Raw genomic sequence first — 24836 nt, forward strand, 5'->3', positions numbered from 1 at the left:
GGCTCCGCCAGCGATCGCACTGGTTGTGCTACCCTGAAACTGCCTCTGCCTTAGGCCCGCCTTTTCCATCTCTGAAGTGAACCAGAAAGGAGAAATAATATAAATCACTGAGGGAGTGGGTATAGGTTTCCTGCGATTGGAGCAGGGTCTTTTCCAGAAACTATGGGACATTCATGAAAGAGACAAAGGAGTTTTGTTTATTAACCTGCTTTTTGTATACACTGCGTTTGAATGTTATCCTCTTTCCTAATCACGTTTGGACTCCAGATAAACCCCACTCTTTAACCTTTGTAACTGAATTACTCAACAAACTACCTCAGTGTTCTGTTTCCCCTCCACCTCTCACTTTTAAAAAAAGAAAAAAGGGAAGAGCTGAGGTTCATTCATGCTGATAAGACACAGATATCCCCTCCCAGCAAACAGTAGTAAAATGTGTCTTTGAGCAAACTCCCAGAGTCTAAAGGTAGGAAGCGGCGATAACTCCTCACCTGCCTTTAACTCTCAGCAAGGGTGCTGCAGGTTTTCATGAGTCCCATTCAAGAGGCCTCTAGTGAGCCCCTCTGCCCCCCTATAAATGCACATCGGGGTGGGAACCTGTGGCCCTCCAGATTTTTGTTGGACTGCAAGTACCATCTTCATTGACCAATGGCCATGCTGGTTGAGGACAACAGGAGCTGGAGTCCAGCAACCTCTGAAAGCCCCAAGTTCCCCAATCCAGAATCTGCTCCTCACCAGAAGAAGAAGAGTTTGGATTTGATATCCTGCTTTATCACTACCTGAAGGAGTCTCAAAGCGGCTAACATTCTCCTTTCCCTTTCTCCCCCACAACAAACACTCTGTGAGGTGAGTGGGGCTGAGAGACTTCAAAGAAGTGTGACTGGCCCAAGGTCACCCAGCAGCTGCATGTGGAGGAGCGGAGACACAAACCCGGTTTCCCAGATCACGAGTCTACCACTTTTAACCACTACACCACACTGGCTCCCGTGCTGCTATGGGTCTCTGCAACTTGCACAGGTCCCATCCCTTTCCATGACTCACTGCCATTGCCATAGTGTGGAGGGGAGTGGGTTTGGCCAGGAGGCTCCAAGGACATGGAAGAGCAGTGATGGTGGCAGTGGGGAGAAGGAGTAGTACAGATACCTTGTCAGACACAGACTTTTTGCCCCTAGCCATTACAAGGGGTGGGGATATATATAGACCATACAAGGATAATGAGCATATATAGCCTGTCTCACGCCGGGGGTGGGGGAAGGTCACGCATCAAGGCAATTATAGGAAGCATGTGTGGCCGCCTTCTGTGCCACCTCTCTCTCCCTCCACTTCTGATGTGCTAACTCCAACCATCTCAGGCCTGGCATTAGCAATCTGTGCCCTCCACCCATTCACGGGCCCTGGAACATGCCTGCCAATGCCAACCTCTGATGATGGGGTCTGGTTCACTGGACTGAGGCAAACTGACCGCAGCCGTTCGTTAAACTAAAACGAAATAGCTGCCTTCTTTCTTTCTTTTTAAGGTTACCTTGCTGAATTCTTAAAAGAGGAAAATTTAATTTTATAAAAACTAAAAATGCAATACTTACCCATTTCCTGGGTCGGCCTCTTGGTCGTTTTTCTCCAGTAGCTTCTGCTTTCTGTAAAAAAAACACACACAAGATAAGTGCTGTAGTTCAAAAGTATTTGTAATTACGTTATATGATATTGTTAGGCAATTCTGGTAGGTTGGGTTTTTTTAAATATATAGTCAGTGCATACTTCCCACAACAGCATTCATTTTATTTATCTATTGATTAGATGAGAGGCACAAAGAAAAATCACTTTGTTATCTCTCTCTCCTATAGAGAAATGCTGCTCCCATCCTTTCGTAAAACAGACTGAGAACCTCTTTGTTTAAGGAAGGAAACTGCTTCTTTAAAAATGATAGACTATTCACTGTGTTCTCCTTGTGTCTAGACTATTGATAAGAATGTATGGAAAAGCAAATCAACATACTTGACAAAGACTATCCTTTGGACATATCTCTTTAAAGAACTTGCCTTTGTTTTGCAGGCCAAAACAAACTAAAAATGTTAGTAATGGCAGCTAACACAAAAGCCTGGGGCTTGGGGAGTCAGGAAGCATAGGATCTGTCCCTGACTTGAATGCTGACTTCCCAGGGAAATTGGAGTGGACACTCAAAAACAGAGAATCCTTATTAATTAAATTATTACATCTTCCATCTGCCTCCTCACCCTTTCGATACATATATCTGGACTGAGCAGTCATTCTAATTGACATCAGAGACCGAGTTAATAAAAGCAAGCGTGGCAGTTCTTTTTGACTAATTCTTTAATTTAAAAATGTGTCATCTTACGTGTAAACAGACATTTTATCTCCCCTGCACCTTCACAGATCCTTTGGCAGTTATGTGCATAAACCATTTTCCTAACTGAATGCAAAGCAGCTATAAATTAATATGGCTCGCTAAAAACACTCACCTATCCTATGTGTGATTGTTCATACGCAAGCCTAACCGACATCACTGGCTGCCTCTTCCAACTGAGTCTGTGCAAGAAGTATGTAGCTGAATTTTTATAGAGCTAGAGTTAAAATACTATATACAGCGGTACCTCAGTTTTCAAGCGCCTCGGAAGCTGAAAGGTTCAGAATCTGAATGCCGAAAACCCGGAAGTAATTGCTTCTGTTTTCGAACGCACCTCGGAAGTCAATTTTTTTTCCTCCATTAACTGAGCCGACCGCCCTTTGAGCCTCGGTTGTCAAACGTTTCAGAAGTCGAACGGTCTTCCGGAATGGATTACATTCAACAACCAAGGTACCATTGTATATACAAAGCATGTAATATGTATATAACTTTCCTTACATTAACATAATAGGGCATACAACATTCCTGTAAACCTAATATTAACTTTCCAGTATGAAGATAATGGGGGAAGGGGCTGAAAGATGGTGAGCAAGACAAGGCTGAGGAGTATTGGCTTGACTAAGTACACCTGAGAAATAAATAGATGAAGAAGAGTGTTATTTTCAGATGTTGTGCTTAGGGTTATAAAAATCATTACTGCTTAAGATAGTGTACACCTCCTTAAATATGAGCAATCGGGAAAAGAATGGGCAAAGTTAGGTTACAACTATCAATAGCTTGCATCCATGTTGAAAAAGAAGGTTGAATCTGAGTAGCTCTTACTCACAGAGACCAGAGGCACCATCTTGTCCAGAGGATTGAGGGCCCCCACGTGTGATGCCCTGCAACATCCTGATGTCGCATGGGGAACCCTCTGAACATTAAAAAAATGGGGGACCCACAGTGTATTGGCCCCCAGGAGCCAGCAAACTTGCAGGAGACCCATTGAAAACAATTGCTCTACCGCTGACCATGATATAGTTCAGGGGAACCTCAACCCTGAGGGACAAATGTAGCCTTCCATGTCTCTCCATATGCCTGCTGCGACTCTCCAAGGCACACACCCTTCTCAACAGACCACATCACTCACTGGCCCTGCTTCCAAATGTTTTTTCCTGGCGGGAATGTGTCCCTGAATGTCTCACCACTTAGCAACAACTGTAGTTCAGCAGTATATAAACTGCATAAACAAAATAAAATTAAAATTAGATAAAAATCTGATAATGCCTCTTGCCTGTCTGGATAGAAGATAGAAGAGTGTGTAAGAATTGGCGTAATGTAAAAGAAAACGAAGTAGTAAGATTTACATGTCTTCTTCTAGCCACTTTTGCCACTGGAACGTGTTCCAGGAAGGAATGCCATTCCCCATCCCAGCAGGGCTTTAAAAGGTTCCCTAACTAAAAGGTGCCTTCATTTGATACAATCCGGAGTTAATAAATCAAAACGATAAATTTCAGAATAAAAAACTGGCTAGATTTTTTAAAAATACTTAAGATTTTTCTAAGGTAAAACAGTACATTGAGCCACTTTCAACTTAGTAGTTGTACCAGTGGAAACCAGCACAATGGGATTTTCCCCCACCCCTCCTCCCCCTGCATACCCTCCCCACGTCTGCTTTGGGTGAGGAAAACCCCACAGAGCAACATGTAAGAGGGGAAATTGTTCTGTATAGCAAGTATAAATACTTGCGCTGATGGAACAAATTCCTTAGTGCAAGGTTGAATTCCATCCATAGGATTTAATCTTGTTTCTCTTTTGGCTTCTAAGTCTTTCTGAGATATTCTGCAGTTACGTTTTCAAGATTTCCTCCAGAACTGGGAGATTTAGAAATTTCCTTTTACTCCCTTTACAGCTGTGATTAACACGGCTTTATCATACATCTCACCATTTTAGGCTTTAAGAAATCCCATCTAATCCCAGTAGTGCCTATGCCCTGTAATTAATAGTGTATGCATGTGTTTTCGTTTTTCCTTCGGGAATCTATCATCTTAATGTATCAGTTTACTTATTGGCAAATCTCTGTACATGACTATGCCATGTAAAGGGAATTCCACGCAAAGCTGGGAAAATACTGCCGTTGGTCCCTGCTACCCTCAAAGCAAATAAATGTAGCCAAATATCTCCACCATATCAAGGAGAAACGTGTGAAAATATAAAATTCACACTATTGTAGGGCAAAATTATCACTTCAAACTTGTTAAAAAGACAACTTCCTCTTTAATCTTTAAAGCGGTGAGTGTAAGATGAAACTTTCTTGGGATAACGCATTAAAGAAGCCCTGGCTGCCTACACAAGAGAACTTATCTGTGCTTTGGTTACAACCAAATTCTAGTGGAGATTGCCACAAATACTGCAGCCATCCCTCTAGGGGAACTTGAACTTCCCATCTAATCCCTTAAAAGCATTTTAGTCTGGCAAATAGTCTTTGGTCATCTTAAACCAAGAGTCACCAGTGTCCTGGAACTCAGGGGAACATTTGCAAACTAGAGTAACTATGGCGGTCACTATCTGTGTACGCCAGCCATGTACATGCACCACAATCTGGTGCACACTGCCTCCACCCCTCCCGCAGGGCAATTAGGCTTCTGTTGATGTTTGTGGAAGCATCACAGCTGGCAAGGGGAGAGCTAAGCCTCCCTTCCCCACCAAAACGCTCTGCTCTGCTGCAATTAGGCTTGAAAATCCCTTCAACGGGCTACAGCAGAAGGCTTCTTTCAAGCTTTATTTCAGTGGGGAAGGAAGTCATCAGGAGTCTGTAGATGCCAGAAAAGTCATCTACAGGCACATGTGTAGCTTGCAACCAATGTCTTAAGCAGATGCATCGTAAAGAAGAATGATCTTGCGAACACTCTGATGATTACACCCCTCAGTTTCCAGCAGAAATACAACATAATATGTAGAGGAGTGTATCAGGAGATGCCTCCAATGTAGTTATCATGGCTTGTGCTTCATTCACCTGACATCTCTCACACACACACTCCTCTCAGAATTCCCTTGCAAGCTATTGTTGATTATTCTCTTGATAAATAAGCAAGTTGGGAAACACTTTTCCTTCAGTAGGGCTGCTTGAACAAATTAATGTTAACTCTGATATGAAGTGACCTGCTGGGCAACTTTTCCAGACTGCAACTTAAGTGATCTACTGGCCTTCAGACTTCTCAAATATTCTGACTCTCTTCTTGGTTAACTGCACTTTTTTCATTGCTTTTTGAATTGCGGAAATGGGATGGAACAGACTTACCAGTGAACATGTGCCAAAGTAACGTAGACCCAAAGTAGAGTGATACAACCATTTATGGCCAGCTACTGCTGGCCAATGAGCTCCAGCATCCGCAGCGCCACTGTTAAGAGATGGTGGGGAGCTTCTCTCAATTCACACACAGCATTATTGGTCACACCACACCCCCCAAAGAAAAATACTAATTGCTGCCCATGCTTGGGTTTCTTACACAGTCATGCCTGCCCCTTGGAGGTATTTAAGGAGATCTGTTTATGAAAAGTAAACATATTTGTTGTTTGGGGTGTAGTATGATGTTTTAGAGATCTGTGGATGAAGGGTGATATGCAAATTAAATAAATACATAAATAAATAAATAGGTAAATTCCTGGGAGAGCTAAGGCTTTCAGAGTACGCAAGAAAGAAAGCAAACAAGCAAACAAACTATATGTCCCTCTTAATTAAGGATAAGTTGTGACTAAGTCCCCAATTAGCTGCAAAACCCGACTTTGCATTTGAAAAACGGGGTTAGAGATTACGATCAGAAATGCAGGCAAGCATGAGTGTCCAAGAAACCCCAGGCTGATACTCTGTTCCTAAAGCTTTCCTGTAGTACATTCATTGCCTTTGAGAGCATTGTAGTAATCTGAACGGAAGTTACCAAAGCACAGATCACTTGTATTACCTAATGTCAAGATAATCACATAATGGCATATCACAAAACAGACAGAACATACAATGGCACTTTCTGAGAAGGGTGATGGTTCACTTAATTCCCCACCCCACCCCACCCAAAAATACAGAGATTGAAAGAGATATTTGGATATTTACCACCAGCTAATCATTTAATAGATGATACTTTGCTCATTTTCATGTAGTTACATGATTTAAAAGTCAATTATATACATAATGAGGAACTAGATCTTCCTACTTTTCTGCTCAGATAGTCCTAACGGAGATTATGTGCTTTCCTGCCAATGAATATTGTTTCAGTGGAACACGCTTTTTACGCATCCCCAAAGATGTATTTTTCACATCAGACATTTCTCAGAGAGAGGAAGGAAACACTGAAACATTCGAGGTCTTGCTTTTTTGATATGGAATGATGTGATAAACCAACAGAAAGTAATGATATCCCCACTCTGAAAGGCATGTGACCGAATTCTGTGGATTTGAAAGTAAGTTCCACTGGGTTAAATGCAATTTAGGTAAAGGGACCCCTGACCATTAGGTCCAGTCATGACCGACTCTGGGGTTGCGGCGCTCATCTCGCTTTATTGGCCAAGGGAGCCGGCGTACAGCTTCCGGGTCATGTGGCCAGAAGGACTAAGCCGCTTATGGAGAACCAGAGCCGCACACGGAAACGCCGTTTACCTTCCCACCGGAGTGGTACCTATTTATCTACTTGCACTTTGACGTGCTTTTGAACTGATAGGTGGGCAGGAGCAGGGACCAAGCCATGGGAGCTCACCCCATCAAGGGGATTCGAACCGCCGACCTTCTGATCGGCAAGCCCTAGACTCTGTGGTTTAACCCACAGCGCCACCCGCGTCCCATATAAATGCAATTTATTCCCAAGTAATTATGGGTATGACTGTGGCCAGAAATGCATGTTTAACTGAAACTAAGTGTGACTTACTCCTAAGAAAAACACTATTGGGATTGTGAAAGAAAGAAAGAAAGAAAGAAAGAAAGAAAGAAAGAGAAAGAAATACTGGAAGACTCATTCCCAATTATAAATTGTGTTGAAAACAAACTAATAATTCTTATTATTTGCATGCCCTTCACCCTAAGGTCCCAGGGTCAGTTACAACATTAAAACACAATATTAAAATTCCTACAATGCAGGCCATTGGACCAGATGACCTTTGAGTCAAAAAATATTTTATTTGGAAAGGAGTATTTCTTAAAGATTAAAGCTGTTAAGAGGTCAGAACGTCCAGTCACTTAATGTGGTACAGTCAACATTCCTCACATATAATTTTATTTTACTCAAGAAAGGGATAAAAGAAAAAACCCACCACAGATTTGTATTCTAGAGGAAAAAATAAGTCAGCCAACGTTTATTTTATGTACTTTTTTGGTGTCAATTCATGTTGTGTCTAGAATGTGGGACAATTCCAGACAGAACAGACAATACAACAATACCTCAAAGATAATGAGGAGGGTTATTTTAAACCAGCCATGACTTACAAGGGGTCTTGGGGGTTCTCATGTTAGTTTTCTTTTCCTTAGAGGGACAAAAACTTTACACCAGTAATATAAGGATGCTTCTGTAATGGATGACACAAATGAAGCTACTAGGAACATTAACGGAGCTAGGTCTTCCTCAATGGTCCAGATTTTGTTGTGCTCAAATGTTCTAAGGGAAAAGATCCTGCTAAACCTTCTTAGATACACTAATAGCTAAAATTGTGGAAACCTTAAAGTTGTATTTCTGAGGTTTGAGGGCTCATCCCATCAGTCTTTTTTAGAATAATACCATAAAAGTATATATCATTAGAAGGATAATTTAATGCAAACTATAATGCAACAAACTGTGTTGAGTTATCTTTATTCTATCAAAAGTTATAGCCAAATAAACCAAAAAAAGCACAACTGCCTTATGTAACAAGGAGTGGATTTCCTTAACTCAAAACTGACCAATGGCAAACAGAGTGTAGAGAGCTTACTGGTCACCTAGAAAGCAATGCAGTAGCCCTGACTAAAGGGCAGTCACTGACTATAGAACAGAGAGGGAACCTCCAACCTGTGGCGTCACTTGGGTTATATACGGACATCAGGTGAAGCTGAATCTGGGCCAGAAATGGATTTGGAGGCAAGGTGCTTTGAAGCACCAACTATCAGCTGATTATCGGGGCTTCAAAGTACAGAGCAGGCCTCTCTGCAAAGACCAACAATCAGCCAATCACAAAGAGAGTCCTGCATAGCCAAGAATCAGCTGCACAGCCAACATCTTATTTGGAATCCATCTTCCAACTGAACTTGAGAGTAGCAGCTCATGAAATCAGAGAGATGGAGTCCTCTCAGTCAAAGTTCAGGTAGCCATAGCACGTCTGAGCAAAGAGTTCCACCATGTTTGCCTCTGTATTCTTGTAGCCTTTAAAGAGGAACTTAAATCCATACCTGCAGCCTACAGAAAACCTCCTCTAGATATTACCAGAAGTGCCAACAGTTCAATTTGGCAAGTTTACTAGCATTAGGCTAGCCACACTTCTTTAGTCGTATTCCCAAAGCCACTCTCAACATCTAAACTGCTCCATTTATCATTATCCGGATCAGCTAAAGGGATGCAATCCCTCCTGGGGAGCTTTCCAAGGCCACATGCCAATTATGGGCAGGTTCAGAGGCAAATGTGGGCAAAGAAACAAATGTAATTTCCCTTCTTCGTTCACTAGGCTAGTTTCCACATAAACTCACATACCCTTCTCTCCTCTTTATCTATATAAGCAAGAGGCATTATTAAAGTTCAAGGATGCTGCAAAGCATCCAGGAGGCTGCAAAGCAGAATCAGTAGGGAGTGTGGCCTGGGGAAAGCTCTGGGGGATGGATAAAAGAGGCTTCAAGGGCCACATTCTGCCCACAGGACTGAGGTTCCACAGTCCTGATCATAAGGTTACGGTCCCCTTGCTAAGTTCTACCATTACTGTGCATTAAGTCATCACAAGTTCTGCCCATGATCTTTGGCAATCTATATCTGCTTAACCAATTCAATCTGCTGCCTAATTCTATTCACACCTTGATCAAGTTTAAGGCGACTTGCTTCTGGTTGTGTTGCATCACAGCATGTGACCAAACATGATGAGGCATGATTTAAATCAACGTTTCATACATTTTCCTATAAACAGGAGAAAAGGAAATAATGCTTATTAGATACAAGGTTTAAAGGTGTTTTGTTTTGTTTTGGAAACAAAACAGCAGACTCTGATTTACATCTTTGTAAGCAGTTCATAAAATAATTTGGAAAAAGATCTAGCCTGAGTAACCTCTGAGGTGAGCCTGAGGAAAATGCCTGCTATCATTCAATTACAATCAGGAATAACACCCAAAGTCACATGATCACAGAAGCCATCAGCCACAGCTGACTTGCACTAGGACACATGGTTGATTATAATAACGTAGGAACATATATGGGTCAGATCAATTGCCCTTCTAGTCCAACACCCTGTTCTTGCAGTGGTCAATCAGACAGTATTAGAAACTGAGATATATACGGTAAGCTAGGTGTTACAATCACCAAAACAGAATGTTGCCATTTGGGGACCAGACAGCTCTAAAGTTCTATTTTAGAGGAACGATTTTTTGGTTCCTGCAATTTATTCTCATTGTGCAGATAAAATATAACAGATAGAATTCTACAGGGTGTGTTGCTGCTGTGTGAAAGCAGTCAAGAGCCAAGGATCCCCAGGTACGCACCTCCAGATGGTGGAGACGGCAGGTGCCATCCTGCCACCCCGGCATCTTCACTTGGCAGCAAGTGGCCAATAAGGTAAAGGTAAAGGGGACCCCTGACCATTAGGTCCAGTCATGACCGACTCTGGGGTTGCGGAGCTCATCTCGCTTTACTGGCCGAGGGAGCCGGCGTACAGCTTCCGGGTCATGTGGCTAGCATGACTAAGCCGCTTCTGGCGAACCAGAGCAGCGCACGGAAACGCCATTTACCTTGCCACCGGAGGAGTACCTATTTATCTACTTGCACTTTGACGTGATTTCGAACTGCCAGGTTGGCAGGAGCAGGGACCGAGCAACAGGAGCTCACCCCGTCACGGGAATTCGAACCGCCGACCTTTTGATCGGCAAGTCCTAGGCTCTGTGGTTTAACCCACAGCGCCACCTGTGTCCCTAAGTGGCCAATAGCCAGGGGCAAAATGCTCCTGGCGCCTGGAGAATTTTGAATGCTGCAATCAGATGTCTATAGGATGCCTGGTGCTGAACACAACACCACCTTCACTACCAGAAACTTGGTATAATCTTGCACACTGCTTTGCTCACATCTACACAGCATGAAATGCATTTATGCACCAATTATTTTAGATCCACTGACAATGTCCTTTTGCTACAACCGATGTGCTACAATCAATGTGATTGTGACATGAAAATGTGTGTGTTGTTTCTAATCCGTTCCAAGACAGAAGACTTTGCGTTTCAGAATCGCGCTGAGCAGACTATATTCCTAAAGAGGAATCAATGGGGTACAACAAAGCAGAGCTCAAAATGATCAGCTTGCTGCAACAAGGGCTGGATAAGACATGTTGAGCCACTGCCTTCATTCCAGTTCTTCTATAAAAGGACACATTTGTTAGGAACTGCAGACTCTTAAAGGCATAGCTGAAGGCAGGTGCTTTTCCTTCACGACATGGTCTCCCACCCTGTGTGCAAACTGAGGGTCTTGGCTGTGTTTCTATTAAGTCCTGATGCTATAGTATGAATTTCAGTAGCCTCCTGCCTGTCAAGTTCAGGGAGCCCCTATTCACCCGTATGAGGCTCAAAGCTAGGGACCTGGTCCAAGTCCTCAGCCAGTGGTTCTGCAGCCTCTAACTTGGTCTTCTGCTTACTGCTGGACTCCAGTGTCAACATCATAATGCACTCCACGAAAGTCAAATATGCCTCTTACTCATCAACCAACCTCTTACTCATCAACTCCAACCTCTATGGGGAAAGGGAGGGGCAACATTACAAAAACTGCCCCATCGAAAGGCCGGTCACCAGAGCCAAACTGACATGCTTAGAATGCAACTGGAGTGAATTCATACCGGCTGAAGCAGTCAAATGCCTGGTTTACCTTACACCCAGTTCACCAAGCATTCACTGCACCAGACCTCAGTTGACTTTAAATAGCTTTGCAGTGGCACAGTCAATGTGGATGCAGTTACAAACTGTACATGCTAAAGAAAGCACATGACTTGCTTCACCTGGACCACACTTTATCTGTTCAACCACCACATCGTCCACTTACCAATGTGGCCACAGCAATTGGTGCAAAGTCAATTGCAAGGTAAAACTAAAGCTGAAGTATTGGTTAGGACTGTCATCTGTCAAATATTTTCTGTTTTATATACTACATTAAAAAGTCCAGATCATCAAGATCAAATCTGGCAACGGTCAAGGAATAACTTGAAGATGATTAAGTGAAGGTAACATAACAACAGCCAGTTCTACAATATGCTCTATCGTTGAACCAGGGAATCACTTTTTAAACAAAAAGATGATCAGTCTGTGACAGATAAAACCCTGTTAAAACTGCCACACTGTGTTTGTGATCTTGACCGCAAAAGAAGTGATTGACTTCTCTTTTCACCCAAACTTAAATAAGCAGCAGTCTACATATAGACAAGGTTTACACTTGCAAATCATGCTTCATCGTCCAAGTCTGATTGTGGGCAATTGACTGAGGAATAGAAAACATAACCATATTTAAAGGATATTCAAGCACAATCTTGGCTTCTTGTTTTAAAGACTCACAAGCCCATTTTCCTAGTGCAAAATGTGTCTTGCCCCAATACAAATGTTACAAGAATTCCTATTCTTAACATAGCTTGCTTTTCATTATTTAATTTCACCCTAATAAAACATTTATTTTCAAAATACATTTATACTTTTAAAACTAGGATGAACTTGATCTGGCATCACCTCTAATCTCTTAGGTGTTAATTATCTCTGTGTTATCAAGCTCAAGCCAGAACATGAACAACAACAAAACCTACATGCAGAGCAGGAACTGTGATATTTATATCCTTTCAGAAATACGTCTATGGGGTGCCTTTATAGAACATAAGCTACCCATTTCCAAATGTTTAGAGAATAGGTTTTCAAGTAATAACGTCAGAATTTGTTTGGGCTGAAGGGAACAGCTCTAAACACATAAGAACACAGTGAATGCACTGCTCATCTTTTGATTTGTTATCTCTCACCATAATTTCTGCATGGATTCAAACATTACAAATTTTATTAGATTATGAATTCATTTAGTTATGGATTTTACATGACTGCTTTTACCTGCCTACACTCTTGAGATTTGTTCAGCGGGCATGAAACACACTGCTCAAATGTTCCTGCAGCATTTTGTATGCATTGTCAAGTTTCACACTGCTAATCTCCTAACAAGCTCAATCTGGGGATTTTTAATGCCTTTAGGCCAGTTTTCAAAGTCCAGACACAAGCCTTGCAAGTTTGTGTTTTTTTAAACCAAACCATGCACCAAGAAATTTTAAATGCACACAGCATCAACATCCCAGGACAAAGATTTAAAGGTATTTGTTGTTGAAATATAACAAAGCAATCTACCTCCTTATGTGGATTCCTTTTTTAATAAAATTCCCTGTCAGTTGTGTAATACATTTTTAATTATGATGTGCAAGAGTTTGCAAGAGAACACCTGATCAATTAATCATGAGTGCCTTCTTAGGTCTCCTCTGTGAATTCTAGCCTTGCACGTTTATCTGGCATGTTGTAGGCATAATACATTTCAATTAGCTCCCTTTGAAAAAGAGGCCACCCATTCTTCAACAGAAATTCCAGCCACTTTTCACTGCATATAGAACCATCTTTAAGGGTAAAATGCTCTTCAGCAGTGAACAAGCACTGCTTTGAAAGATGGAAATAAAACCATATGGAAGCTTTTTTAAAAAAATGAACAAGCATGCCTCACAACGATACAAATGATTTCCAAGAGTTGACATCCTCAAAACTGAAGCTTTTTGCTTTTGTTTAAAGAACAGATATTTTGCAATAATTCCAAATGCTCTGAAGGATCAGCATGGCATGTCATGCTAGCATCACACGGAGTTGTAAACCTTAACCTTAGACACAAAACCAGGGAATTCTTACAAGTGTAGAAGTTGCAACGCAACCATGCTGTTCATATATGGAGTTTCCTCATTCATTCCAATGCAGGAGGTACACCTGTGTAAACCATCTTCCATAAAAGTGGGTCTGTTCCCTACATTGGAATGAATGAATGAGGCAACTTGTACATCCAAATGCGCACACAGATCTCTAGAATAGGATTGGTTATACAGTGGTACCTCAGGTTACATACGCTTCAGGTTACATACGCTTCAGGTTACAGACTCCACTAACCCAGAAATAGTGCTTCAGGTTAAGAACTTTGCTTCAGGATGAGAACAGAAATTGTGCTCCGGCGGCGCGGCAGCAGCAGGAGGCCCCATTAGCTAAAGTGGTGCTTCAGGTTAAGAACAGTTTCAGGTTAAAAATGGACCTCTGGAATGAATTAAGTACTTAACCCGAGGTACCACTGTACAGTATATACTTCCTTACATGCAAGCATTCCTACCAAGTTTTGACTTTCTAAAAATAGATAACAAACCAACTCATATGTGAACATTTAAACTGCATAAACAAAAATATCAGACAGAGATCATTTGTTTTGAGTTCAACCAGCATGCAGGTTTTACTAGGTTTTACTATGATTTTTGCTATGAAAGGTTTACTAAATGTTTATTTACTAAGATGTCCATTTGGAACATCTTACATAGCCCCAGTTTCAATGAATGGTAGTTGCCCAGCTGCCACATTGCAATATTAGACAACTTCCATTCATTTCCATGGGCACCCAACTGATTATTTATACCCAGCATAAATGAAGCCATGTTGATATGATTCAGTTGAATAAACTAAAGTCAAGTCAGACTGGTAACTTTAAAATCATCAATTATTTTAATAGCAATGATCTGACCTTTGACTAAATTTATTGTGAACAACAGTGAACAGCTCGTCTTCACAAACTGAGAAAACTCTGCAGCTCCAAAATTAAACTGCTTCAGTCTGTAATTCTGCCTAAAATTCACTTTATATTCCAAACTGTTCCTACAAATGTAGGCTGATTATTATTTCTCCATAGGCTTGCAATCATAAGCATCCTTTTAAGTCCCACTGAAATCAATAGTGTGTGCGTTAAAATAATTTTGGTAGGAAGTTTATTTGTTGTTTAAGCTCTATAAATGTTTAAACGTTCCTTGCTGTAAACGCAATTTTAACTGCATATTATAAAGACTATCCCTAACATTTATTTTTGCTTGACCACTTACAATGTAATCTTATATCTACTTAGAAGTAAGCCCAGTGTGTTCAGTGGGACTTGCGCTCCCAAGTAAGTGTGTGTATGACTGCAACCTAAGAGGTTCAAAATGATAGAACTTACTGAGTTGTAGATATATATCTCTTTTGGATATATATCTCTAAAGCACAGGTACCTAACCTACAGCCCTTCAGATGTTATTGGACTCCAACTCCCATCATTCCTGGCCACTGGTTATGCTGGCTGGTGCTGATGGGAGTTGGAGTCTAACAACATCTGAAGGACCACAGGTTAACCACCCCTGCTCAAAAACTACATGAGGAACAGCCAACTAAGAATGCTACAGGGAGGCTAGGGTGACAAAACCCTTAACAAAAGGGAATGGACCACTTAGCTGGCTGAATATACCTTTTTAAACTTCAGCTGCTAAAGAGAGAAAATGGGAAGAGCAAATTAAGAGAGAGAGAGAGAAGGGAAAGGTTTTCTGTAGTGATATCCAAAAATTAAAATAAAACAGACACAAGACCACAGTCAGTCCCTAAATAAAATTTATCATAACTTGCTGTGGTATTTTATAACCCTGAAAACTATCAAACATAACAGGACTAATTCCCACAAGCACAAACTAAAAAGTATCTATAATCTGAGGAGCCCACAACAGTCTTCTAAAAGCCATTCTGCCACAGAGCTTCTAACAATTACACAGCTAAAGAACATACACCACAGTTGACATCCAGGTTTGGTGAGACTTTTTGGGTTAAGAACTTAATTCGTTCTGGAGGTCCGTTAAGAACCTGAAACTGTTCTTAACCTGAGGTAGCACTTTATCTAATGGGGCCTCCCGCTGCCGCTGCTTGATTTTTGTTCTCATCCTGAAGCAAAGTTCTTAACCCGAGGTATTATTTCTGGGTTAGCAGAGTCTGTAACCTGAAGCGTCTGTAACCTGAAACGTCTGTAACCCAAAGTACCACTGTACTTGTAAATTAAGAGTGCTGGTGCTAACTGCTGGGTGACTTGTCTACAGAAACATGACTCCAGTGTTTATTTTCAAAGCTCCATACAACTGTTTCTTAATGTCCCTAGTATTCTTCTACTAAAAAAAAAATATATATTATTAGCCCAGTATTTGTACATTTGTTAGATAAAAAAGTCCTTTCACTTCCACTGAACCTGAAAGTCTTTTCAAAAACCAACTGAGGACGAAAAGGATTCATCCCTTCATTACAACTAATCTGCTGGTGTCTCCCATCTCCTGACAATATTCAAAATGTAATGATGGTTCAAAAAATGGTTTCTATTTTCTTTCAAAAACTTGCCTCCAAAATGAATCCAGCAAAGAACACAAGGCATAAGTTAGCATAGTGCCCTAGAACACGCCCTATAATAATTTCTGATAATTAACACTTTTTCAGAAACGTCTTGATTCTCACCAAGGCATCATTGGTTTTATGCCCATCCACACGTTTAATGAAACACTCAGCTGCAGCAGACAATTTGGATATAACATAGAAGCCTGCAGAATTAGCATTTTTAGTGATAAGACATTCAAAATGTACTTAATTCTCAGCACTCAATTTTTATTTCTTCTACAGCAGCACCCTAGAGTGCAGAACTTAAATATGTTTAAGTAGCAACCAAGGATTGCTAATTTCAGAATGGAAGAAAAACTGACCCGGAATGTACTGGCTCCTCCTACAACACCCCTTCATGAAATATTATTAAAATGGCACAAACTCTGCAGGTTAGATGTTCCACAACTGAAATCCTTTGGACATTGACTGATAGGTGGGTGGTAATATGAGCAAACCTCACCTTTTGCGCTGCTTTAGAGGGACTCTTGTTTTTGCTTCCTTTAGGTCTTCCTCTTGGTCTTTTAGGAGATGGCTCTCCCATTGGTTCCTAAACACAGGAAAACATGCTATTGTGGCAAGAATCTCAATAAAGATCTGAAACACAATGCAGGACACTTAACATGCACAAAACAAACAGTGTCAGTTACTCAATCAGTTTCAATAGTGAAATAAAATGAAAAGAGCAGAAAAACATTAAGGTGAGTGCATGCTACTAAAACATTTGTTCATGCCTACTGGAAGTGAATGACAAACTAATGAAAATGTGTGTATGCTCTGACACTCTTTCCATTCTTTATACAAACTTCCCCAACCTTTATAATCAAAGATGACGTTTGCAATTCTAACCATTCATGGCTTTTCACAATCGATTTATAATTACTCATTTAATTTACATTTGCAATCACATAAGAGGTTTAATTTCGATGTAGATTTCCAATATGAAAGAACTTAAAAGACTGAAGTCTGTCTAAATTATAGTTCAAAAAAAATCTGAAAGTTACAAAGAGGGTTGTGTCTTGTTCTATAGCTTAACGTTATATATTGTGTGGAGCACTGTCCTGGTAAGCGTGGGCTCCAAGGTATACAAAAACACTGATTGTTTTCACTCTACTTCCCAATGGCTTCTCTGTTTGATAGTAAATAAAATCATCATCTGAATATGATTTCAGTTTTCAGATATTCCAAATATTTATTCAGTGAATCATATGGACTAAAAGAAAATATATATCCATCTCCTCCACATCCACTTCCAAATACTGAACATTTCATTTGGATTACAGGATGCGGTAAGACTAATTAAATTCAGTTTGTTAAAGGAGTCTTGGAATTCTCCCTATTGGTAAACTCTTGGGCTAGAAAGGAAATTTAGTGACACAATATCCTTCCAAAGGAGTCACAACAGAAACAATGCTGAACACTGAATGGGAGGGGGGGAAGAGGGGAGACACATTGGGGGGGGGCTCTTTCTGTGAAATCCACTGAAACCCTAAACATTCCATTCTCAAATCTCTCTCACACACACTTTTTGCGAAAAAAAAAAAAAAAAAAACAGGCTGGGGTAGGTGGGTGAGCTGGGAAAGGGAAGGAACGTCGTGATAGCTCAACAAAGGTAACGCAAGGGGAGGGGGCTTGCAATCCTTCCGAAAGGTATTTTATTGCATTTCGCTCGAGAAAGGGGGGGTGGACATAGGAGCGGCTGGGCGTGAGGACTTTGGGGGTGCTCATCCACCCCCGTTCTAAGAGGCGCCCTTTCAGAGGCGTTTCTGGGCTCAGATCGGTTTGCTGATCATCTGATTTGCTCTGAAAGGAAGTGGTTTGACGATAATGAATGAAGTAAACTTTTTTAAAAAACGAAAAGGGGGGGGAGAGAGAAAAGCCCGCGGAAGTCAAGTTTTAAATGCACTTCGCGTATCCCTATTGCCCGATCGCTATTTCCGAGGATCTCGAAAACACTGCAAGCAGCAGCAGCAGCAGCAGCAGCAACCCCGGCCAGGATGCAGTTTTCTCCATGCCGGCTCCGCAGAGCTACAACTGCAATGCTTAATTGGTTGCATTCGCAGACTTGTGTGCGTGTGTGTAGTAGAGAAAAAAGCCCGGTATCCCCACTGGCCTGTTTACTTAGAGAAGTACAAAGTATTTCTGGCGTTCCCACTGCCTTGTGCAAAGAGGCAGCGAGAGCCAGGCGTCTTTCTTACATGATCGGCGAGCAAAACCGAGCTCGACTGTGGGTTGCCAGAAAGTGCCCGAGGAGATTTGTTGGGGGGGTCCCCCAAGCCAGAATCACCCCTCCCTTTAAAAAAAAAGCAAACCGAGTTTCCCGGTGCGTAGGGTGGAAAGAGAGAACGCAGACATGCAGGCGATCAGGGAGGGTTTCCTTTTGTACATATGCACCGAAGGAGTGTGGCGCGTTTTTTAAACCCCCCATAGCCAAGATAAGGAGGACCGGGGACGGCAGTGCCCTCTGGGAGACCAACTATACACACACACACACAAAAGACGGAGACTGCTTCCCTTGCACACCCCTCCAGTTTAAAAATCTGCTCGGAGCGCTGGTTGGTGGGATCCGAGCTGCTCTGCGCCCCAGAGCGAAATAAACCCTCCCGGGCACACAATAGAGAAAGGCCGAGGGAAGTTTTCGCCTTTTAAAAAGAAACAAGCGCGCGCGCGCGCCCGGAGACACAGACAGACGGACAATCCAGCGCACACACACACGTTCCTCTGTCCTCGCCAAGAGGGACTCCCCCCCCCATCCTCTTTCCCGCAGTCAGCAAATGCACCCGCCGCCACAACAATAACAGCAGCAGCAGCAACCACCACCACCACCGTCGCATCTCCAACCACGCGCCGCTTCCTCGCCGCCGGGCACGTGCCCTCCCGGTGTGTGTCCCCCCCCCCTCCGCCAACCCGGCTTTGCGCGCGCTCTCCGCGTCCAGGCTACTAACTTGGGGTTGCTTCCTGGGTCTGCCGCGACCCCTCTTCGGGGGCTCCGAGGTGGCAGGTTGCTCCTGGGAAGCGGCGGCGGCGGCGGCGCTTCCCGAAGTCGAGGGCTGGCCGGCTCCTTCGCCTCGCGCGCTCATCGTGGCTCCTCGCCTGGGCTGCAGCCGCGCTCTCGTCGCCTCCGCGCTCGCCCGCCCGGCCAGGCACCTCGGAAGAAAGCGGCAGGCGCCGAAGGCGAGCTCGCGTGCGCGCTGCCCCCAGCAGCAGCAGCAGCAGCAGCAGCAGCAGCACCAGCACCACACCGGACGTCCTGGTGCTGCCAAAAGGAGAAAGGGAGGAGGAGGAGGTGGCGACGACGACGGCGGTGGTAATAATGGTGGTGTTGGGTGTTTGCTGCAGCCTCTTTTTGCAATTTGGAAAGGCAGGAGGACGCAGCTTTTGGAAGGGGGCTTTCCCCCCTTTTTTCCTTTTTTGCTTTCGGGGGGCTGGGGGTGGGGGAGATACGTCGAGGCTGGCTTGCAACGCCGCCACGAGAGAGCAGGAAGGGTGGGCGGTCGGGCGGGACGCGCGCGCTCCTCGTCGTAGGCGAGCGGGGGCTCCGCAGCCCTCCGGTGCGTTTCAACTCCAGAGGAGACGCATGGCAAAGACGCGCAGAGGACCCAGCGCGCCTTTCGGCTGCCTTGAATCAGGCACGCCGGGAGAGGAAGAGAGATCGGGGGGGCGGCTTGAAAATAGAGCTATAGTTGGATAAGCGCGGAGGGATTGGACGACAAGGGTCTCTCTCCCTCCTCTCCCCACCCCCAAACAACCACCACGATGCTGGAGCCTGGGAGTGAGCTGCCTGCTGGGGATGGGAATGGGAGATTCCTGCCCCCGGTGGCAACTGGGATGCGGGTTGTGAGGTTTTTAAAAAATAAATAAATGGGGAAATGGGAGGGCGTTGGGGGACGGCGGAGGGAAAGGCCACCATGAGGAAAAGGAGACGGCAAAGCTGGGGGGGGGCGCTCGGGGCTGGTTTTGGACCAAAGAAATTACAGTATTAGAAAGATAGCAGCAATGGATAGAAACGCAGCCCCCCTCCCTCCCCCGTAACTCCTCAAGTGGCCGATCAGTTTTGGTGCCCAGCAGGAATGCAGCAACTACAACTGGTACCTGTCAGATGTTGGTACTGGTAGCCATTTTGGGGCCAGGCCACCAAATACTGTTGAAATCCCCTCCCAGCACATACAACAAGCCTTTTTGGGGTCGGACTGGGCCTCAGAGACCAGCACTTCTCAAATTAACAACCAGGGTTAACAGTTCCTGTTCTGTGCCAGCCACAGTGTGTTTTTGGTTCTGCTCTTCTCCTCTGAAAACCTCCATAAATTAATCCGGGGTTGCTTTTTCTAGGTGGCATTTTTCAAAATGACTCCTAACGTGACTCAGATTTCCCCCTGGGAAAAGCATCACTTTCTGCTATTCAGAGGTACCAAAGAAGTTGACACAATGGACACTGTCAAGAAAGAAAGAAAAGGTTGCTTCTGAGAATCTTGCTCTACGCACACCAAACTATGGCTGGGTTCACACATAACACTAAGCCAAACAATGACTTAGCCTGAATGAACAAAGCTGTGGGTACCCAAAGGAAAAAAATGGCATCCATTTTGCTGTTCCCCCAGCCCTGCTGCCCTACCCGAAACCAAGGTGGTTCTTGGCTTGATGGCCATAGTTTGCTTGGGAGAGACTGGCAACAATTCAGGGTCCACATGGAATGTCAAGTCAAACCATGGCTTAGCCTCTTATACCTGGTTGACCATATTCTGACATAACTTTTTTTTGACAGGTGATTTCTGATCCTTTCCCCTTCCATTTAAGAAATAAACCAACTGGTCAAAGAACTGGCAAGTTAGGATCAAAATCAGCACACAACATTCATTTACCTCCTCTCTCCATTGGTTTCGTGGCCTTTCCTGGCTCGTTCTGGTTGCTGTTCACAGTGCTATGGTGACAAAGGCCTCAAATGGCAGAACTGCCCTCAAACTCTAGACCAGTCTTCCCCAACCTGGTGCCCTTGGTGCTGGATTACAGCCATCATGATCCCTGAACATCGGTGGTGCTGGGTGAGACTGATGATGGGAGGTGTAGTCCAACAGCCCCTTGCCTGCCTGTGGCATTGTCAGTGTCTCAGCTCTGTTAGTCTCATCCGCTTATCTCAAACCTCATTCTCCTCATACCTTGCGTCATATAAAAAATAAAATTATTATTACTGTCCATATCCCCTCTTAAATCCATTGCTCATTCTGCACCCTTCCTTTTGCCTCTGAGCTTCTTTACCTCCTACGATCTTTTCTCAGTGTAAGTTTTTAAACCTCAGCCGAGCAGACAGCATTCTCGTTCCTCACAGAATCTGCCTGTAAACTGCTTAAGTTTCCTGAACAAACATTCTGAGCTATCCCATAAGCTCAGCCAATCTGTGCTAGAGATCTGCAAGCCACAAACACAATATTGATACTTGGGACTATTATAAGTTATCTGAATACAGAAAACATTCTTCTATGTTATGCATGTGTATACTTGCATGTGTGTGTGTAAGTGGGTGGCTCGGTGTTAAGTTCAGCTTCCATTGATAAATATAAACTCCAAACGCATCGAGACCGAGAGGCCAAATGTCTTCAGTCTTCTCTATTCAACCTTCCAAAATCTTTGGCGATCCAGAGTCTGACACCCAAGAATTAATCCCAGCCACACCTCTCACTGGTCCTCCTGCTCCCAACTCTGTTCACATGCCTCTGTGGCCAGAAGGACAGTGATAATTCACCTCACTTGTTTGGAGGGCGGATAGAGAGGGACCACTGATTTTGTATGGGTGGAATGTAGACTAGTGTCCAAAGGGAGGAGTCATATCCATTGCCTCTGGCCCCACCCATCCCTGTCATGTCGCCCCTGGGAGGATGGACTTGAGGGAATGTGGCCCTTGGGAGGACACTTGGGACTGAGCAGGCTGTAATGGACACCTCAGAAGCAACAGGGTCAACTCAAGATGAAAATGTTGGGGCTTTGGGCAGTGCAAGGGTAGAGTGGATAGGAAGATCAGGGAAATGAGAGAGTGGAAAACCTTAAAATGCTGATGATGACCTGTTCCAAAGTAGGAAGCAGGAACACAAGTGTGCTCCCTGGTATTCACAGTGACCTGACATCTAACGTAAGGTATGTCGGTGGTTCTTGGAGTGGTCTGGTATGAATTCTTGGGGCGGGGTCAGACTCTGGATCTGCAAAAACAAGATGTCCTCCAGAAGCAACCACAGAAAATGTTATGATGGGGAATGGAAGATAAGCAAAGTTTGACAGCTTCTCCAGAGCCTTACATAGTTTCTTATATTATTGTTGGTATCGTTATGACTTGTATGCTACTTTTCAGAATCAGATCCTCCCAAAGCGGCTTAACAGCCAACAACTTTGTTAATTATTCAAATCAGTTAAAATAACTCAGTAAATAGAAAACAGACAGGCAGCAGATAAGCAACAACAACAGCCCAATGTTCAGCCACTGCAGTCCTTTCTTCCCAAGACAGGATCACATGTGATATGTCACAATCAGCTCAGTTTGTCTCAACCAAAAACTGATTGAAAAATGAAGATCTTTACACCTCATCTAAAGGAAGTCAAAGTGAGAGTCTCATGCAAATCTTGAGGGAGAAAGTGGGGGGCGGGGCACCATCAAAAAAGTGGCATCTCCCATATCCACCAATTTTAGCCACTGGTAGTTCCAGGATCAGGGCTTCTGAAACTCATAGGAGTGCAGTCAGTCTTCAAATAACTCAGTCCTAAACTGTTACGACCATAACTAGCACTTTGAATGGGGCCTGCAAACAGCTAGCTCGTGCCACTGGTACCATATCAGAGCAATATGCTCCAAAACAGCTGGACAGCTGCAAATTGCACTAACTGAAGCTTCCAAACCATCTCCAAAGGCAGCCTCTCATAAATCATATTGCAGATGTCAAGGTTAGATGTAACCAGGGAATTGATAAATAAGGCCAGAACTACCATACCTGCAGTGGACCATGGCTGGTGTATCAGTCTGAGCTGATAAAGGGCTCCTACCCATCATGATGACCTGTGCTTTTATAGATAACAAGTCTAGGAGCTAGGATAACAAGTCGGGCAGCAGTAGGACTGCAATCCCATCCAGAACTGGTTGAACATCACCTAAATTAAGTGACTTGCCCACCCAAAGCAACTCCATCTTACCTGGATTAAGTTTCGGCTTGTTCCCAAGCAAGCAACCTGAGTTTCCTGGAATCTTCGCAAATGAGTAAAAAGAAGCAAAATGGGCTTAAAATGAGACTAAGAAGCAGTGTGAAATCCTGGTGAGGAGAGGGACCTCAAAGACAGAGCAGAATGAACACGGGCTTTGGGGAGAAACTCTTAAGGATTATGTTTCCCACCTGGTGGGGTTAGCCACTCGTAGGGATGAATCAGTTTCAGTATCTCATTTTTCCATCCTTAAGTTCCCCATATTTTTGCAGAAATTTGCAATTTACTTTTAACAATCCTTACGAGTATTCATCAGTGTAAATTTCACCAAACCAACATATTTTTGTATACTGTTTTGATTAGTGTTGCAAAACCCGCTTCAAAAATGTATTTTCACAAGCAGTTTCCCCTAATTATTATGTTTTATATATTCTGTAAGCTGCCCAGAGTGGCTGGGGAAACCCAGTCAGGTGGCCGGGGAATTATTATTATTATTATTATTATTATTATTATTATTATTATTACATTGGATATTTGTATGTTATTTTCACTAATAACACACATTCCCCAAATAATTAACGTTTTATAAACATTGTTCGGTACAAGAACATCATTACAAAATTCAGATAAGTATGACTTAAAGAGGAAAGCTGTGTTTTGGTCTCCCATGTTGGTTCAAGAAGTGCAAACCTAGGTAGTTTCTCATTAAATGCACTTCCTGTGATGGACATATCTATTCTTGTGCACATTGGTACTTGAATCGCATCGCAAAGTGCAAATTCAGGAGGATAGATGTGTTTTGGTATGCTGGCTCAAGAAGTGCAAACTGAGAAGTTTCTCATTAAAGGGCAAACAAAATCAAATTTCTCTCCTGTCCCTCACTGCTAGCCTACTTCCTTGAGAACTCTGAAAAGTTAATACTTTAATACACTTGTCCTGTGAATCTAGTACACATTAAGCCAGAAGAGCTTGTGGGCAAGATGAGCTACAGGTTTGGGAGCAGTGACCTAGAACATCTCTGGATTTGATGCTATGTTCAAACTAAGATGCATTACAAAATAGAACAGATGTTTCACCCAGACCATCCTCACAGTACTTTCCTCCAGAAACCCTGGGTAGCAAACAAATTTGAGGCTACCACAGAAGTGGAGACACTTCACTACTCCCTCAAATCAGGTTGATTTTCAATCCTCTTTCATCCCCCTGTTCCGAAATGTTAGTGCCATTTAGAGACGTGTTTCACTATTGCTACACAAAGATGTCGTCACATTGTCACTGGGTAATTTAAAATACAGGCAACCTCCCATTTATGCACATTCAATATGTATGTGACTACACACACACATGCACACATCGTGCCAAACCCAGAAGTGACCCCAAAAATCACAAAACGAGGTGGAACGGGGTGTTTGCAGGCTTTTCCAATGGGGTGTCAAATATATGCAATTTCACTGATGTGCACGGTGCCTCGGAATGTAACCCGCACATAAATGGGGAGTTGCCTGTATGCGACTATTTAGATAAGTGGCAAAAGGCATAGAATCACCAATTTGGCAGTGGTGGTTAGCCGTGGAAACAGGAAAAGGGGTGTCATGTCCAATTCACAGAATTTTAAATCTCAAAATGAACTTTCTATTTCTTTTCCTTTCTCTTTGAAAT

General features: G+C 43.2%; 1 protein-coding gene and 1 long non-coding RNA gene across 3 annotated transcripts in view; one reads left to right on the plus strand and one right to left on the minus strand.

Annotated features, from left to right (window-relative positions):
• HMGA2 (high mobility group AT-hook 2) overlaps nucleotides 1-19834 on the minus strand; it is a 146897-nt gene extending 127063 nt beyond the window's left edge. Inside the window, exons 1-3 of one of the 2 annotated variants that reach the window (XM_081022430.1) lie at nucleotides 18947-19834; nucleotides 16465-16551; nucleotides 1581-1631 (exon numbers count right to left, since the gene is read on the minus strand). In XM_081022430.1, coding sequence (XP_080878556.1) covers nucleotides 1581-1631; nucleotides 16465-16551; nucleotides 18947-19081 — 273 coding nt within the window. In that variant the 5' untranslated portion in view covers nucleotides 19082-19834. The remainder of the gene's footprint in view (nucleotides 1-1580; nucleotides 1632-16464; nucleotides 16552-18946) is intronic. The other variant, XM_081022431.1, reaches the window with a different exon arrangement.
• LOC308486088 lies at nucleotides 19206-21587 on the plus strand. Its single transcript, XR_013990939.1, has 2 exons — nucleotides 19206-19305; nucleotides 20331-21587. It is a non-coding gene; the product is annotated as an uncharacterized lncRNA (long non-coding RNA).
• The last annotated feature ends 3249 nt before the right edge of the window (nucleotides 21588-24836 follow it).

This window comes from Podarcis pityusensis (assembly GCF_964106645.2).
Source record: "Podarcis pityusensis genome assembly, chromosome: 10".
Classification (NCBI taxonomy): domain Eukaryota; kingdom Metazoa; phylum Chordata; class Lepidosauria; order Squamata; family Lacertidae; genus Podarcis; species Podarcis pityusensis.